The sequence below is a fragment of the Sapajus apella genome, unplaced genomic scaffold, assembly GCF_009761245.1.
Source record: "Sapajus apella isolate SASKATOON/1434 unplaced genomic scaffold, GSC_monkey_1.0 scaffold12, whole genome shotgun sequence".
NCBI classification, from domain to species: domain Eukaryota; kingdom Metazoa; phylum Chordata; class Mammalia; order Primates; family Cebidae; genus Sapajus; species Sapajus apella.
The window spans coordinates 25,972,325-25,989,189 of NW_022436952.1; the positions used below are offsets into that span (position 1 = coordinate 25,972,325).

Genomic DNA, 16,865 nt, shown 5'->3' on the forward strand with positions numbered 1-16,865 from the left:
TACTCTAGGACCGGCCATTGACCTTGAGAAGCTTCCTCCCGTTTGATCTTGGAGCTGCTGTTCTTTAAATATTAGGGCACTCTCAGCCTCCCAGAAAGTTTTGGGAGGGAAATTCTGCGCTTGCTCTCTCTCTTTTTTTTTTTTTTGTTTTTGAGACGGAGTCTTGTACTGTTGCCCAGGCTGGAGTGCAGTAGTATGATCTCGGCTCACTGCAACCTCTGCTTTCTGGGTTCAAGCGACTCTCTTGCCTCAGCCTCCCATGTAGCTGGGATTACAGCTTCACACCACCACGCCCACCTAATTTTTGTATTTGTAGTAGAGATGGCGTATCGCCATGTTGGCCAGGCTGGTTTCTGACCTCAGGTGATTTACCCACCTCGGCCTCCCAAAGTGCTGGGATTACAGGCATCAGCCACTGCGCCCAGCCTTTCTCTCTTTTTGAGATAGGGTCTTACTCTCTCACCCAGGCTGGAGTGCAGTGGTGTGATCATGGCTTACTGCAGCCTCCACCCCTTGGGCTCAAGCAGTCCACCCACCTCAGCCTCCCTAGTAGTTGGGAACACAGGTGTACTCCACCATGCCCGGCTAATTTTTTTTTTTTTTGAAATGGAGTCTCGAACTGTTGCCCGGGCTGGAGTGCAGTGATGTGATCTTGGCTCACTGCAACCTCTGCCTGCTGGGCTCAAGCGATTCTCCTGCCTTAGCCTCCCAAATAGCCAGAATTACAGGTGCCCGTTCCCATGCCCGGCAAATTTTTTGTATTTTTAGTAGAGACCGGGTTTCACTACGTTAGCCAGGCTGGTCTCGAACTCCTGACCTTGTGATCTGCCGGCCTCGGCCTCCCAAATTGCTGGGATTACAGGTGTGAGCCACCACACCTGGCCATTTTTGTATTTTTTGTAGAGGGTGTTTCACCTTGTTGCCCAGGCTGGTCTCCAACGCCTGGGCTCAAGCAGTCTGCCCGCCTCAGCCTCCCCAAGTGCTGGGATTACTATGCCTTCTCTTTTTATTCATGTGTACTGGGGGTGCATTCTCTCTTCTTCAGTCCCTGAGGGAGCCCTGCATATGGTACCTTCCTCTTCCTGAACCTGGAGCTTGGAGGGTCTGTCTCTGTGGAGGCCCTTTCCAGAGGCGAGGAGCAGGCGAGGGCAGGGGCAGAGGTGGAAGGACTCAGGCAGATCGCTGTCTTCTTCTGTCTCCATCTGCCCTTTTCCTCCTTCTCTGGCCCCCAGTTAATCTCATTTTGCTGTTGTCCCTATTAAGCTAGCGCAGGAGGCCCTTGGGATGGCAGCTGATTAACTGGGCAGGGCGTCAGGGGTCATGTTGGGCCTTTCACCCCGAAAGACCAGAGGAAGACCAGGAATTCACTCTGAGGCTGGGCATGCTACCCTCTTCCCCACCCAGGGAGGCTGGCACTCATTCTTGCCCTGTCCTGAGCCTTGCTGTCTCTGTTCTTCCCTGTCCTCCCCCAGCCCATGCCCTTCTAGCATATCCAGGTTAGCTGGCTGGGCTGTGGGCTGTTGTAGGGGTAGGGCCAGACTCTGGGTCCCCTCTGTTGACTGCTTGGAAACCAGCAAGGGCAGTGAAGGAACAACTGGACAGGCTTAGCCTTGTCCTGCCTAGGGGGCTGATACCAAGTACCTGCTGCTCGAAGTGGCTGACTTCAGTCCCTCCCTAAGGAGTGCAAGGTGCAGGAGAGCTGATTGCCCATGGGGTAGAGGCTGCAATGGGTAGACTGAGGTCATCGAGGTGGGGTATGAGGGGATGCCATGCAGAGTAGGATCAGCCAGAGGGGTAAGGGAGGGGAGGCTGGAACAAGAGTGAGCCTGAGATGGTGAGAGAAGCAAGGAAGTTGGGGACGGGATGCAGAGAATGGAGGTGTGAGGGTCAGGGGCTAGAGCTCTGAGGTGGAGGGATTTGAAGATGAAGGTGGGCGGAAAGGGGTGAAGACACAGATGCCATAGGGGCTATGACTGCCAGAAGGCCAGTGTCTCAGGATGTGAGGAGTAGGATTTGGGGGATGGGATTGGGACCTGGGGAGGGATGAGAGGTGCTGAGGCCCTGGCGGGAGAAGGGGCTGGTGGGAGAGTGGAGAGAGGGGAGCCAATGGGCTAGAGGCGAGGGAGGGGGAGGAGCTGGTCAGGCCCTAGGGCCTTCCGCACTGCATTGGCTGGGGGAGGAGGAGGCGGCCAGGGCGGCCAGCCTGGAGCCTGAGGCACTGGGCCGGCCCCAGTGACGCCTCCGTCCCCATCCCCAGAAATACCGCTACCAAGATGAAGACACGCCCCCTCTGGAGCACAGCCCGGCCCACCTCCCCAACCAGGTAAACGCCCCCGAGCTGGTGCACGTGGCGGAGAGGAACTTGTCCCACCTCGAGGCTGGCCACGGGGTCGTGGGCCACGCCCACCTCTCCCCTTTCAAGGTAGGAGACCCTGGCGGCCCCCTCCCCAGTGCGGCCCTCGGAGCCTCGGAGCTGCAGCAATCCCCAAGGGCCGGTAGGGTGAGAGAGAGCCGTGGGTGTGGGGTATGCTGGGATTGGGGGTGAGGGTTTGGGGCTTGGACTCCTGGGGCCTGGGGGAGGGGGCGTTTGGGGGGCTGGAAACACCTTGGTCCCACAGAGGAGTAATAGGCCAGGCCAGTGGGAGTGGATGTAGAGCCTAAGCAAGAATGTGTGCACGCGTGCCTGTGCGTGTGTGCGTGCGTGGTATTTGTGCGTGTGCCTGTGCATGGGCGTGCGCTGTGTGTGCCTGTGCATGTTTGCGTGCGCTATATGCGTGTGTGCCTGTCCCTGTGCGCGCTGTATGCGTGCGTGTGCATGTGTCTGTGCTTGTGTGCGTTCGCTGTATGCCTGTGTGTGCCTGTGAGTGTGTGTGTGCGCGCCGTATGCCTGTGTGTTGAGATGTGTGCATCCCCCAAAAGGCCCCCCACGCCTGGGACCTCTTCATTCCTTCACACCCCCAACCTCCGTTTCCATTTTTTCTGTCCACAGTTCTGTTCCAAGCGCCTGTTGCCCTCATTTGCTCTTGTCCCTTCCCCGCCTCCTCCCCCTACCTCTGCCTCTGGGCCTGGCTCGTCCTGTCCCCTAGTCTCCAGCCCTTTCCATCTGTCTGGACTGAGACTTTACATGGTGGGGCCTTGCTGCCTCGTTCCCTGCCCCAGCCTTTGCTGGGCTCCTGAGCTCTCTCCCCCCTCTGCAGCCTTTCCTTCCTGCTGGCTGGCTGGCTGGCTCTTGATGCTGTCTCTCTCTTCCTCCCACGCATTCTCCTCTCCCTCTCCCTGATCCCCAGCTCAGGCCACTGCGGCCTGATCAGTCCTATCCCTCATCAGTCCTCTGCCTCCGTCAGCCAGCTCCCCTTTCCCATGTTCCCTCATGCCTATTCGTCTTCGCCTTCTCTCTTTTCCTCTTCCCCTCTCTCATCCTTTTGGGTTCTCACCTCTGCCATATCTTCTTTCTGTCACCGTCTGTCCCCTCCATCATCCCTCACCACCTGTTTCCCTTTCTCCTCTGGGCTCACAGGGTCTTCCCCTCTCCAGCCCCTGGAGGCCTGGTTTCTGGGACCTTCCATTCTCCAGTCCCCTTTCCATCTTCCCCTCCCTCCATCTCCTCTTCTGGGGACACAGGATGGGGAGGAATGGAGCACACCAGGCAAGCTGTGAGATTGAGGGGACACTGTGGGGTCAGGGTGGGGATTCTAGGATGTTGTGGCATGTCCTGGGAAGGGGGAGGTTGCTAACTTGCTGACATTTCACCAAGAAGATGAGGAGGAGGTACCTGAGCCTAGGGAGCAGCCAAGCAGGTTCTGGAGTGAGAACTGGCAAGAGAGGAGTTGGGGGATAGGAAGGGTAAGAGGTCCTGGGGCAGGGGCCAGATAGGGATAAGACTGTGAGATCAGGGCAGTGAACTGGAGCTGACAGAGCTAGGGAAGGAAGGCCCTGGAGACAGGGATGGTACAGAGTGTTTGTGCGAATTCTGTGGCTGCTAGGAGTGAGGGAAGGAAGACTAGAGATGCTCTTTTGCAAGGCAGGACCATTAGATTTCTGAGGAGGGGGAAGAGGAGGGTAGGGAGCTGGTCGTAGGGATGGTAGTTAGTACAGAGCTCAGGAGGCAGAAGAGGGTAGAGGGAGAGACTTGCTGGAGGCCGTAAGCATGGGGTGGAGGTTCCAGCACAAGGCGTTAGCCGGGGGACAGAAGAAGCCTCAATTTTCAGAAGAGGGGGGAGTGGATTGAGAAGTGAAAGATTGTCACTTGAGAATAATCTTGATATGAAGGTAGGGTAAAGAAGAATGGTGACAAACTCTCTGGGAAATCAGAAATTGAGATGGAGTAGCTGAGTGAGGTGGTGTGTGCTTGTGGCTACTCAGGAGGTTGAGGTAGGAGGACTACTTGAGCCCAGGAGTTCAAGGCATCAGTGAGCTATGATGACACCACTGCACTCCAGCCTGAGTGACACAGCAAGACCCTGTCTTGGGAAAAAAAGAATTTGGGATGGAGGATGAGGCCACGACATTGGTAAGGGATGGGGCTGGAGGGTGCGATAGGGCCGGGTAAGCGAATGGAGAATAGAGGCTGGGGTTGGAAGATGGGATTGGATGTTGAAGGGCGAGACAAGGATGTAGATGGAGCATGTGGGATGCGGGCAGAGATAGGGATGGGAAGCAAATGAGTGTCGTAGTGGATGAAGAAGGGTGTGCTGGGAAGGAGGTTCCAGGATAGGTTTGGGGATGGGGATTGACGATGGGCTGAACATGTGGATGAGATTTTGGCAGTCAGTGGCTATTGGTTGGGCAACAGCATTTGCTGAGATGTGAAGGGCTGGAGGGCGGTGTTAATAGATTTATGGGTGCGAAATCTATAATACAGCTTGAAATGGTCGGTAGTTTGTAGGCTTGAGAAATAGCAGTAGGAGACGGGAGGGACCCCTTTGGACGGGAAGAGCGGGAAGGAGAGTGTGGAATCCTTGCGCTTGGGCGGCTGCAAATACCTGTTTAAGAAGGAAGTACGTTGGGGACCCCGGAAGGAGGCTCTTGGTGGCCTCCCCCCATTGCCATAGAGACGTGGCTTCGGTTGCCCAGGCAATTGGGGAAGCCCCTAGGACCGGCCTAAAGCGGGCCCCGCCTGGGAGTCTGGAGACCAGGCGATTGACGTCAGGGACCTGGGCACGCCCCACTTTAACCCTTTCCACAAAAGAAGTAGGGGGAGGGAGTAGAGGAGGGGGATAGGACCCGGATGTCTTTCTCCACGCCTCCCTCCTGACGTCCTTTGCACTGCGTAGGATGAGGGGCGTGGGGGAGAGAGGAAGGCAGGTTGTTCAGGATGCGCTGCGCCCGCAAACCGCTTCAGCCTGGCCTCCTCTCGGCCTGGCTAACGCGGGGCGGGGCCCAGGGCAGGAGAGGCGGGGTTAGCGGATCCCTTCTGCACTCGGGAGCCTGGTCGGCCCCAGGCCACGCCCCACCCCCCTGTTGTCCTGACGACAGGGCCTCCCGGAGGTGGGTCTCCCCGGGTCTTGGCTGGTCCTAGATACCGTTGCTAGGCAACACGGTCCCTGGAGGAAGGGGTGGATTGGAAGGCTGGTGGGTGAGACCGAGGGAGGGGCCTGCAGCTGGGGAAACCCCAGATTCCCGAGGCGCAGGGTTTAGGGCAAATGTGTGTGAAGGTGAGGGACAACTCTAGGGGAGAGTTATGAAGATATCTGGGCAGATATGGAGGGGTTGGGGGGATGGAGCAGGAAGTGGGACCAGGACCCGGTGGACTTGAGCCCTGGGGTGTCTGTGTGTAGCACATAAGGCATGTAACACCCTGTGGTGTTACATCCGGTGAGAAGCTCCCTTCCCCCAAGCCTACCCCCCTCTCCCCGCTCTGCCATCTGCTGCTCCCCTCTCTGTCTGGCTGTCTCCCTTCCCGCTTCTCTTACACCTCCTTCCACATGCAGGGGGCCCGGGCTGGGCAAAGTTAGAGCGGTGCGTATGTGCATCTCTGTGTGTGTGTGCGCGTGCGCCTGTGTGGTGTCGATTGAGGCTGGGTCCTTGAGCAGCTCTCAGGGTGGGGGAGTGGGCTTGGCTGAGAGGCTAAGGGGTAGCCAAGCTGATGGGACCTCCGTTAAGGGCTCCCTCTCGAGTCAAGGCTCAGGAGGCTTTTTGTCTCTTATTTCCCCGAACAGGCCAATTCTCCCCCTGTGATTGTCAACACAGATACCCTAGAAGCCCCAGGATATGTGAGTTGTTTAGATTTTGGGGCTGGGGCCATGGTAGAAGAAAGAAGGGAGTAAGGGAGGGCAGCAGATGACGGGCAGGTTGTCAGGTGCGAATGTCTGTCTCACTGCTTTTGTGTTTCTGTCCCGTGCTGGAGTTGCAGGTGAACGGGACCGAGGGGGAGATGGAATACGAGGAGATCACATTGGAAAGAGTGAGCAGGCTCCTCCATAGGCGGTCCCCTTGGCTCCCCATCTGTACCTTTCTTTCTGCCCATGTGGTCTGTATGGTCAGCTCCTCATCCTGTCCCTTCCTGCTCTGGCTGCCACTCTCCGCCACTCTCCAAGCCATTTCCCACCCCACTTGCCTTGCCAGAATTGGGCAGTGAGGGGAGCTGACCTCTTCCCCTCCTTCACCCAGGGTAACTCAGGTCTGGGCTTCAGCATCGCAGGTGGCACTGACAACCCACACATCGGTGACGATCCGTCCATTTTCATCACCAAGATCATTCCTGGTGGGGCTGCGGCCCAGGATGGCCGCCTCAGGTGGGGAGAGGAGACGGGTCAGGATCCTGGGTCCCTTGAGAGGGAGGGCCAGGGCAGCAGGAAGCCCTTGGCTTAGGCCCACCTTGTTGTTCCCAGGGTCAACGACAGCATCCTGTTTGTAAATGAAGTGGACGTGCGTGAGGTGACCCACTCAGCAGCAGTGGAGGCCCTCAAAGAGGCAGGCTCCATCGTTCGCCTCTATGTCATGCGCCGGAAGCCCCCAGCTGAGAAGGTCATGGAGATCAAGCTTATCAAGGGGCCTAAAGGTAGCAACTCATTTTGTTCCCACCCTCATCCCAACTGTCCTGTGCCGCAAAGCCTGCTTCCTGGGCACCTGGGCACCCACCTCTGGCCTCCCCTCCATCCAGGTCTTGGCTTCAGCATCGCAGGGGGCGTAGGGAACCAGCACATCCCAGGAGATAATAGCATCTATGTAACAAAGATCATCGAAGGGGGTGCTGCCCACAAGGATGGGAGGTTGCAGATTGGAGACAAGATCCTGGCGGTGAGGACCCCATCTAGCCCATTTTCTAGCCCAGACCTGGGCCTTATCTACTAGCCCTGGACAGGCCCAAGTTCATCACCTCACCCCAGTGCCTCTGTCTTGGGCCATCTGTGGCTTTGTTTGAGCTTTGCTTTCCTTGACTCCAGGTCAACAGTGTGGGGTTGGAGGATGTCATGCATGAAGATGCTGTGGCAGCCCTGAAGAACACGTATGATGTTGTCTACCTAAAGGTGGCCAAGCCCAGCAATGCCTACCTGAGTGACAGCTATGCTCCCCCAGACATCACAACCTGTGAGAGCCCTTCAAATGCCAAAGCTCCCCATGACCCATACTGTTTAACCCCATGACATGCAGCCCCATGACATCCCTGTAGCTGTCCCTCTTCAGATATTCCCCATGAAATAGCCACAATCGCTGATCCTTGCTGTGGCTGGAGAAGAGATGGAAAAATCAGTTACCATAAAGGAACTGAGAAGATTGTCAACGATCTCTCCCCCAGAAGGCACAAAGCCCAGGTGGTTTGATGACTAATTTTCTGAAATTCTCAAAAGATAGATAATTTTTCTGCTCTTCCAGAGTACAGGAAAAGATACAAGATTTCACATTTCATTGTATAAGTCCAGTTCAAATGGTCACAAAGATAACGTAAAATAAGAGTACAGACCGGTTTTGCTTCTGAATAGAGATGTAAAAGTTTACAATATAGTAGCAAACCAAACATGCCAGCATATTAAGGGAATAACATACGGTTTGTTTCAGAAAACTAAAGATGGCTCAGTATTAAGAAATCTCTTAATATGATTCATATATTAAAAAGTCGGCCAGCCAGAGTGGCTCATGCCTGTAATCCCAGCACTTTGGGAGGCCAAAGGGGGTGGATCATGAGGTCAGGAGATCAAGACTATCCTGACCAACATGGTGAAACCCTGTCTCTAATAAATATATATTAAAAAAAAATTAGTTGGGCGTGGTGGCGCATGACTGTAGTCCCAGCTACTTGGGGGGCTGAGGCAGGGGAATCGCTTCAACCTGGGAGACAGAGGTTGTAGTGAACCGAGATTTTGCCACTGTACTCCAATCTGGCAACAGAAGGAGACTCTATCTCAAAAAAAAAAAAAAAAGAAAAGAAAGAAAGAAAGAAAGAAAAAAAAAGTTAAGGGAGGCCAGGTGCGGTGGCTCATGCTTGTAATCCCAGCACTTGGGAGGCCAAGGTGTGAGGATCACTTGAGCCTAGGGGTTTGAGACCAGCCTTGGGAACATAGTGAGACCCTGTCTCTGCAAAACATAAAAAATTAGCACATGCCTATAGTCCTTGGTATTTGGGAGGCTAAGGCTGGAGGACTGCTTGAGCCAAGAAGTTAGAAGCTACAGTGAACCAGTGATTGTGCCACTGCCCACTAGACTGAGTGACAGAGTGAGAGGAGAAAACGATATGACCATCTCAAATAGATGTGAAAAGGCATTTCGTGAAATTTATCTCCTCTTCAATTTTTTTTTCTTGTTATTTTTCTTTTTGAGATGGAGTCTAGCTTTGTCGCCAGGTTGGAGTGCAGTGGCACAATCTTGGCTCACTGCAACCTCGGCCTCCTGGGTTCAAGTGATTGTTCTGCCTCAGTCTCCCCAGTAGCTGGGATTACAGGCACATGCTGCCATCCCCAGCTGATTTTTGTATTTTTAGAAGAGACAGGGTTTCACTGTGTTGGTCAGGATGGTTTCAATCTCCTGTGATCCACCCGCCTCGGCCTTCCAAAGTGCTGGGATTACAGGTGTGAGCCACCTTGCCCGGCCAATTCACCATTTCTTTTGGATGAAAGCCTTTAGTGAACTAGGAACAGAGGAATTTTCCTTAAGATGGTGAAGATTACATATCAGCAACAATAACAAACATTTTATAATGATAAAATCCTAGCAGTGTGTCCATTTACTTATTTTTTAATTTTAATTTTATTTTTTTTCTTGAGATGGAGTTTCACTCTTGTTGGCCAGGCTAGAGTGCAGTGGCATGATCTCAGCTCACTGCAAACTCCACCTCCCAGATTCAAGTGATTCTCCTGCCTCAGCCTCCTGAGTAGCTGGGATTACAGGTGTCACTATGCTGGCTAATTTTAATATCTTTAGTGGAGGTGGGGTTTTACCATGTTGGCCAGGCTGGTCTTGAACTCCTCCTGACCTCAGGTGATCTGCCTGTCTCAGCCTCCCGAAGTACTGAGATTACAGGTGGGAGCCACCACGCCCAGCCTCCATTAACTCATAAAGAAGACAAGGATGCCTCTTACCACTGCCGTTATTCTTCATTGCTTTAGAGCAAGGTTTCTCAATGTTACTTCTGACATTTTTGGACCCAAAATTCATTGTGGGGGGTTGTCCTGTGCTTTGTGGGATATTTAGCAGCATCCTTGGTCTCTATCAGATGACAATGGTACTCCTCCTCAGCCATAACAATAAAAAATGTTATGACAGAATTGCCCCAGCCAGCAAAATTATGATGGTTGAAAATCACTACATTAGAGATTTCAGACAGTATAGCAAGAGAAGAATAAACAGTTATATTTCGAAGGGAAGAACAAAAAATATCTTTATTTGTAAATTATGCTACTTAGAATCTAGATCAAAATCTAAGTGAATTAACTGAAAAACTTAATATGATAAGTTAAGAATGTGGCTATTTGTTGGCTGGGCGAGGTGGCTTACGCCTGTAATCCCAGCACTTTGAGAGGCCGAGGTGGGTGGAACACTTGAGGTCAGGAGTTTGAGAACAGCCTGACCAACATGGAGAAACCCTGTCTCTACTAAAGAAAAAAAAAATTAGCTGGGTGTACCTGTAATCCCAGCTAATCCCGAGGCTGAGGTGGGAGAATCACTTGACCCTGGGAAGCAGAGATTACAGTGAGCTAAGATCGTGCCACTCCCCTCCAGCCTGAAAAAAAGAGGAAAATACAAAAAAAAAAAAAAAAAAAAAAAAAAAAAGGAATGTGGCTATTTGTAAGATAAATAACAGGAATTAGTAACTTCCCAGCAATAAGAAGATGTAGCGGGTAAAAAACCCCTTTTGCCATAGAAAAAAGTGCTATAAAATTATTAGAAATAGAAACTTGACAAGAAATGTAAGATTCATGTGAAGAAAATGACACAACTTTACTGAAGGACATAAGAATGGAAGGGTGGAGAGTCACACCGTGTTTCTGGATGGAAAAACTTCATATGCTAAAGATGTCAACTGGCTCCAAATTGATCTATACATAACATTCAATCCTAGTCCGAATTTTAATGTTGTTTCCCCGCTGGGAACTTGGAAGCTTGGTACTAAAGTTTGACTGGAAAAATTTGTGTGGGGGAAGAACTAAGACATTTTTGTGGAAAAGAATAATGAGGTGTGGCAGCCCCTACAAAATATGAAATAATACCATAAAACCGTATTGAAATCACATGGTACTATTCCTAAATACCATAACTTACCAAAAATAACCTGGGCTCTGTGGAAGAAGGGTCAATTTAAAATCTTTGGCAACAAATGTATACGATGAGCTTCTAACTTCTTTCATACTAGAGAGCAGGGAAGGTATCCAAGACTACTAGGGTCTCAGTAAAGACACAGGAGCCAAATTGAAGGGGCTTCTACTGGCCAGTCAATGAAACTCATTAAATATATTAAAATCTTGGCTGGGTGAAGTGGCTCGAGCCTGTAACCCCAGTACTTTGGGAGGCTGAGGTGGGTGGATGATGTCAGGAGATGGAGACCATCCTGGCTAACATGGTGAAACCCCATCTCTACTAAAAATACAAAAAATAGCCAGGTGTGGTGGTACTCGCCTGCAGTCCCAGCTACTCAGGAGGCTGAGGCAGGAGAATCGTTTGATCCCAGGAGAGGGAGATTGCAGTGAGCTGAGATTGTGCCACTGCGCTCCAGCCTGGGCGACAGAGTGAGACTCTGTCTCAAAAGAAAAAAAAAATCTTTAAGGTCATAATAATACTAAAAAATATTTTGGAAAATGCTAGGCAATCTCATTCATTCTGTAATTGGTAAATAAAGGGAGAGACATGCAGAGAGAGGTACGCATTTATCCTCCCTTTTGTGTGCAGACTACCTCAGAGAGTAGCCAAAAGGTTGACATAGGGCTGTTCTTTTGTTGTTCTTGGAGGCAGATCTTGCTTTGTCACCCAGCAGGCTGGAGTGCAGTGGTGCGATGTTGGCTCACTGCAACTTCCGCCTCCTGGGCTCAAGCGATCCTCCCACCTCAGCCTCCTGAGTAGCTGGGATTACAGGCGAATGCTATCATGCTCAGCTAGCTTTTGTATTTTGTAGAGTTAGGGTTTCACCATGTTACCCAAGCTGGAGGATTTTTTTTTTTTTTTTGGGAGGGAGTCTGGGTCTGTCGCCCAGGCTGGAGTGCAGTGGCACAATCTCGGCTCATTGCAACCTCCGCCTCCTGAGTTCAAGCAATTCTCCTGCCTCAGCCTCCCGAGTACCTGGGATTACAGACACGAGCTGCCATGCTCAGCCAATTTTTGTATGCTTAGTAGAGATGGGATTTCACCATGTTGGCCAGGCTGCTCTCAAACTCTTGACCCCAAATTATCTGCCTGCCTTTGTCTCCAGAGTGCTGGGATTACAGGCGTGAGCCATTGTGCCTGGCCTCGATTGTTATTTTTACAGAAGAATTCCCACTAATAAATGCTCCCTGTTCCAAAGAAACAAAGTAGTAGAATATCACCATTTCCCAGTTCCTGGTACATACCAAAACCAGGAGGTGATTGCCAGTGTGGCTAAAACTTACCTGAGAGGCTGATGGGGCACTTTATAATGGATGGACTGGCCCTGAACCTCCCATTAATCTTATCTGACAGAAAAACAACCAGACATTATTGCATCCTGTGGTGATGCCGTAGGAAGAACAGAGCACTACCTATGAAGTATACAGGACTTACTAAAAATAATTCTGAATTGAACTTGAAACTAATCAAGCCTCAGAATGAACTGCCAGTTTACAGGAGATACAGGGGCAGAGGCATAGGCTAAACCACATCACAGGAGGGTAAGCAGTAATTTCCCTGTTAGAATTTCCCCTATAGGCTGGTTGAGGTGGCTGATGCCTATAATCCCAGCACTTTGGGAGGCTGAGGCGGGTGGATCATTTGAGGTCAGGAGTTCGAGACCAGCCTGGCCAACATGGTGAAACCCCATCTCTACTAAAAATAGAAAAATTAGCTGGGTGTGTGTGCTCCTGTAATCCCAGCTACTTAGGAGGCTGAGGCATGAGCATTGCTTGAACCCAGGAGGCGGAGGCTGCAGTGAGCTGAGGTCGCACCACTGCACTCCAGCCTGGGTGACTCCATCTAAAAAAAATTTTTTCCTCATAGCACGTGGGAAGTTCTTTTAGATAAATGACCTAGTTTTTTCAACAAATGGATGGCAAGTGGGGGAAAAAAGAGGGAGAAGAATTTTACGGATTAAGAGATTTGAGAGACACAGGAACCAAAAGTAAACCCCAAAGCATGGTGTTAATGTTCCCCTTCGACTTCCCCATCCCTGGCATACTGAGAACATATCATGTTCAAATCCTTTATCCCCTAGGACAGTCAGCCTCTGAGGTCACCTATAAATTCCTGACCCCTGACGTCACTGATCTGATATCCCCTTCTACCCCCCCCCACCCGGCGTCTCTGGCAGGATACCTCCCTTCCACCTAACTGTGGCTCCCTTGGCCCCCTGGGGAGAAGGTTGGGTGGCAGGTGCTGTTTCTCTCCAGGCACCTTCATCTCCACCTCATGTCTTCCTCAGCTTATTCCCAGCACCTGGACAATGAGATCAGTCACAGCAGCTACCTGGGCACCGACTACCCCACAGCCATGACCCCCACTTCCCCTCGGCGCTACTCCCCAGTGGCCAAAGACCTGCTCGGGGAGGAGGACATTCCCCGAGAACCGAGGCGAATTGTGATCCACCGGGGCTCCACGGGCCTAGGCTTCAATATCGTGGGTGGCGAGGACGGCGAAGGCATCTTCATCTCCTTTATTCTGGCCGGGGGCCCTGCAGACCTCAGTGGGGAGCTGCGGAAGGGGGACCAGATCCTGTCGGTGAGGAAAGGCCTGTCCGTCCCTGCACCACCCCCTCCCCTCCCTGCACCACCCCCTCTCCTCAGGGCACAGCCCAGAGCTCTTGGGGAGGGGTGTGGGTGAGCTGCAGCTTGGTCCTCTTGTGGGGTCACTCCCTGCTCCACCTGGACCCAGAAGTGCTGGCTCCTGTCTCTGGTGACACAGCCTCTCCTCTCTCTAGGTCAATGGTGTTGACCTCCGCAACGCCAGCCATGAGCAGGCCGCCATTGCCCTGAAGAATGCGGGTCAGACGGTCACGATCATCGCTCAGTATAAACCAGAAGGTACCAGGCCGGAAGCTCCTTTTCTTGTGAGCTAAAATGGCCCTTAGGACTCTGCCTCCTCAGCTGATGGCTTCTGTGGGGGTGGAGAGGGTGGCAGTAGGATGGGGACAGAGCCCAGGAACCTCCCTGTCCTTCCTCAGAGTACAGCCGATTTGAGGCCAAGATCCACGACCTTCGGGAGCAGCTCATGAACAGCAGCCTGGGCTCAGGGACGGCCTCCCTGCGGAGCAACCCCAAGAGAGGTTTCTACATCAGGTCAGAGACTCCCCAGGCCGGGCTCCTCAGCCTCTCCGAGTTCCTGGGCACTCTGTGTTCGGCCGCTCCTCCTCTTCACCCTGCCTGCTCTAGCTTTCGCCCCAGGCCTGACGTGCGGCCAGGGTTCATGGGCTTGGTTGCACAGGTTAACATTTGAAATACTCCCTGTCGATGGGAAAATAGCCTCTGCCCCAAGTACCCCACTTGCCTTCTAGCCCCGGTCATTGTAGCACTTCCTCGGGACTCCCAGACACCCCACAATTTGGCCCTTCGAAGGTTAATGCTTGGGGGAACAGGGGTCCTCTAGGGTATTTGGAGTGTTGCCCCAGCCCTCACATCCTTGTGGGCAGTCCTGGAGAGGTGGGCCAAAGCTCTGCTGTGCCTGCCTCCTGTCTCTCCAGTGGGATTTTGACCCCCTCTGAGGGCTCCTCTCCATTGACTTCTTTTTTTTTGAGATGGAGTCTCTAGCTCCTGTTGCCCAGGTTGGAGTGCAGTGGTGCCATCTTGGCTCACTGCAACCTCTGCCTCCTGGGTTCAAGTGATTCTCCCACTCAGCCTCCCGAGTAGCTAGGACTACGTGCCACCACACCCAGCTATTTGTTTTGTATTTTTAGTAGAGACAGGGTTTCACGACATTAGCCAGAATGGTCTCAATCTCCTAACCTTGTGATCTGCCTGCCTTGGCCTCTTGAAGTAATGGGAATACAGGCATGAGCCCCGGATCCCGGCCTCCATTGACTCTTTTGTGGCTTAGGTCCCTCCTGCCCCCACACATCCCACTCCCATCTGCCTCCTCTTCTCTCCCTCTCTGGTCCTGTGGCTCTCGTGGCCTCGTCTCTTGCCCCGATCTGCAGATGTCTCGCAGCTGTCGGCCCTGGCTGAACTCTTTCCAGAGGTCGAGACCTGCACTTCTGGCCATCTGCTTTCTGGCCATCTCTACTGGGATGTCCCACAGGCGTCCCACACTCAACAGGTCCCCCGCTGAGCTCATCATCCTGCCGTGGACCCGTTCCATCTTGCTGCATCAGCAGTTTCCCTCTTGCTGAGTGGCATCTCCGGTCACCTGGACCAGAGATGTGTGCCAGCTCACACCTGAGCCCTTGCTCTGCCCTTTCTCCGTGCTCGGGTCCAGTTGGTCCCCAAGGTTCTTCTGAATCCCAGTAACCACAGAGATTGTGTGGTGGCTCCCAGGGGGAATGTCTTCTGGTTGTCGGGCTCCCAGGAGGCCCGGGGTCTCTTCCCCTTCTCCAGGTCCATTGCTTTCTTCCGGGTCTTCATTCCTCTAGTTTCTGATGCCAGGAGTTGTGACTTACTGATAGGGATTTGATACTAGTAAGGGTAACCATGATTTACAGACACGGGACCTTTCTTTTTCTTATTAATTTGGACAGATTCAAGGTTACCCCTGTGACTTTATGACAGTTTGCACATGTACTGCAAACTGTTTTCTTGAGAGGGTGGAGTTCCAGCTCTCCCTCTGGAAACTGTACTCAGTGTGGGCTGAATGATGGTTAATAGTTGTGGTGATTACGATTACAGTCAGCGTTCGGCCCCCACACAGTTTTGGGTTTCTCAGCACCCATTGTGGCCATGGGAGTGCCATCCACAGATCGCTGGGCTGGGTCTCAGGGTGACTGATGCAACCTTCCTGGGGTCCTCAGCCGGGCTCTGACCAGTAGCCACTTGCCCCCCAGGGCCCTGTTTGATTACGACAAGACCAAGGACTGCGGCTTCCTAAGCCAGGCCCTGAGCTTCCGCTTTGGGGACGTGCTGCATGTCATCGATGCTAGCGATGAGGAGTGGTGGCAGGCGCGGCGGGTCCACTCTGACAGTGAGACCGATGACATTGGCTTCATCCCCAGCAAACGGCGGTGAGGCTCTGGACTCTGTAGCCTTCCTGCCACAGGCACTGAAATTCCCAAGGTCCCTCAGGGTGGACAGCCATCCAGGGGTGGGTTTGCCCTCTGACCTCCTAGGGGTTTGTCTGTTGGGCCCTCCTGGGGACTGTGGCTCCCATGAGCCTTTGGGAAGGACAGCTCCTCATTGAGGAGCACAGGGCCCAGGGCCGTGGGAGAAGGGGTTATCAGCCAGCCCCGAGCGAGTGTGGAGAAGGGGTTGCTACCCAGCCAGGAGCCTGGGGGCAGCAGGGTTCCTCACTGGCCATTTCCCTACCCACCTTTCCCTCCACGTATCCCACAGGGTTGAGCGACGAGAGTGGTCAAGGTTAAAGGCCAAGGTAGGTGGAGGAGAGGTGAGCCTGGGTGGAAGTGTGAGGGCTCATGGAGCTGAGCTCATAGCTAATCCCATGGCCGCCTGCTTTTTCTTCCTAGGACTGGGGCTCCAGCTCTGGATCACAGGGTAGGTAGGGTCAGTTAGGGAGGATGTGGGTGAGAGGCATGCTGAGCTGCCTTTGATATCCTCAAGGGGGAGACAGGGCCCCAGGTCCCCTGTTTCAGAGCCCCTTGCAGACGCCCCGCCTCCCGACAGGTCGAGAAGACTCAGTTCTGAGCTACGAGACAGTGACGCAGATGGAAGGTGAGCCCTGGCCCCTGCCTTGGCCCCTGCTCCTGCTGCTGCTCCAACTTGGTCCTTGGCCTAAGCCAGGCTCTGTCTCCGCAGTGCACTATGCTCGCCCCATCATCATCCTTGGGCCCACCAAGGACCGCGCCAATGATGATCTTCTCTCCGAGTTCCCCGACAAGTTTGGATCCTGTGTTCCCCGTGAGTGCTGGGGCCTTGGATGGAGGTGGTGGTGGAAGTGGGGGTGGGGTGGAGGAGGCCCATCCCTGCAGCCATAGGCAGAGCACCCTGGGGGATTGGTGCGCAAGAGGACACAGGGTTTCTCCAAGGAGTGGTTCTCAGCTGCCCTCACATTCCCCAGTACCCATGTCCAGACCAGAGACTTGGAGGCCCTGAAGGGTGCTGGGGGAAGCGGTCCTGCCCCTCTGCAGTCTTGGTCTCCCTGGCAGTGCCCTTTCATCAAATGACCAGCTG

The 16,865-nt window shown here is 53.2% G+C and overlaps 1 protein-coding gene across 11 annotated transcripts in view; it reads left to right on the top strand.

Moving 5' to 3' along the window:
* DLG4 (discs large MAGUK scaffold protein 4) overlaps positions 1 to 16,865 on the top strand; it is a 29,484-nt gene that overhangs the window by 9,191 nt on the left and 3,428 nt on the right. For 2 of the 11 annotated variants that reach the window (XM_032280520.1, XM_032280523.1), the window contains 15 exons: positions 2,258 to 2,323; positions 6,159 to 6,212; positions 6,353 to 6,403; positions 6,610 to 6,734; positions 6,831 to 7,000; positions 7,103 to 7,239; positions 7,386 to 7,530; positions 13,019 to 13,314; positions 13,514 to 13,616; positions 13,757 to 13,871; positions 15,566 to 15,742; positions 16,071 to 16,107; positions 16,202 to 16,229; positions 16,359 to 16,406; positions 16,491 to 16,592. In XM_032280520.1, the coding sequence (XP_032136411.1) occupies positions 2,258 to 2,323; positions 6,159 to 6,212; positions 6,353 to 6,403; positions 6,610 to 6,734; positions 6,831 to 7,000; positions 7,103 to 7,239; positions 7,386 to 7,530; positions 13,019 to 13,314; positions 13,514 to 13,616; positions 13,757 to 13,871; positions 15,566 to 15,742; positions 16,071 to 16,107; positions 16,202 to 16,229; positions 16,359 to 16,406; positions 16,491 to 16,592 (1,654 nt within the window). Of the gene's footprint in view, positions 1 to 2,257; positions 2,423 to 5,250; positions 5,488 to 6,158; positions 6,213 to 6,343; positions 6,404 to 6,609; positions 6,735 to 6,830; positions 7,001 to 7,102; positions 7,240 to 7,385; positions 7,531 to 13,018; positions 13,315 to 13,513; positions 13,617 to 13,756; positions 13,872 to 15,565; positions 15,743 to 16,070; positions 16,108 to 16,201; positions 16,230 to 16,358; positions 16,407 to 16,490; positions 16,593 to 16,865 lie in introns of those variants that run through there. The other 9 variants (XM_032280518.1, XM_032280521.1, XM_032280519.1 and 6 more) reach the window with 7 other exon arrangements.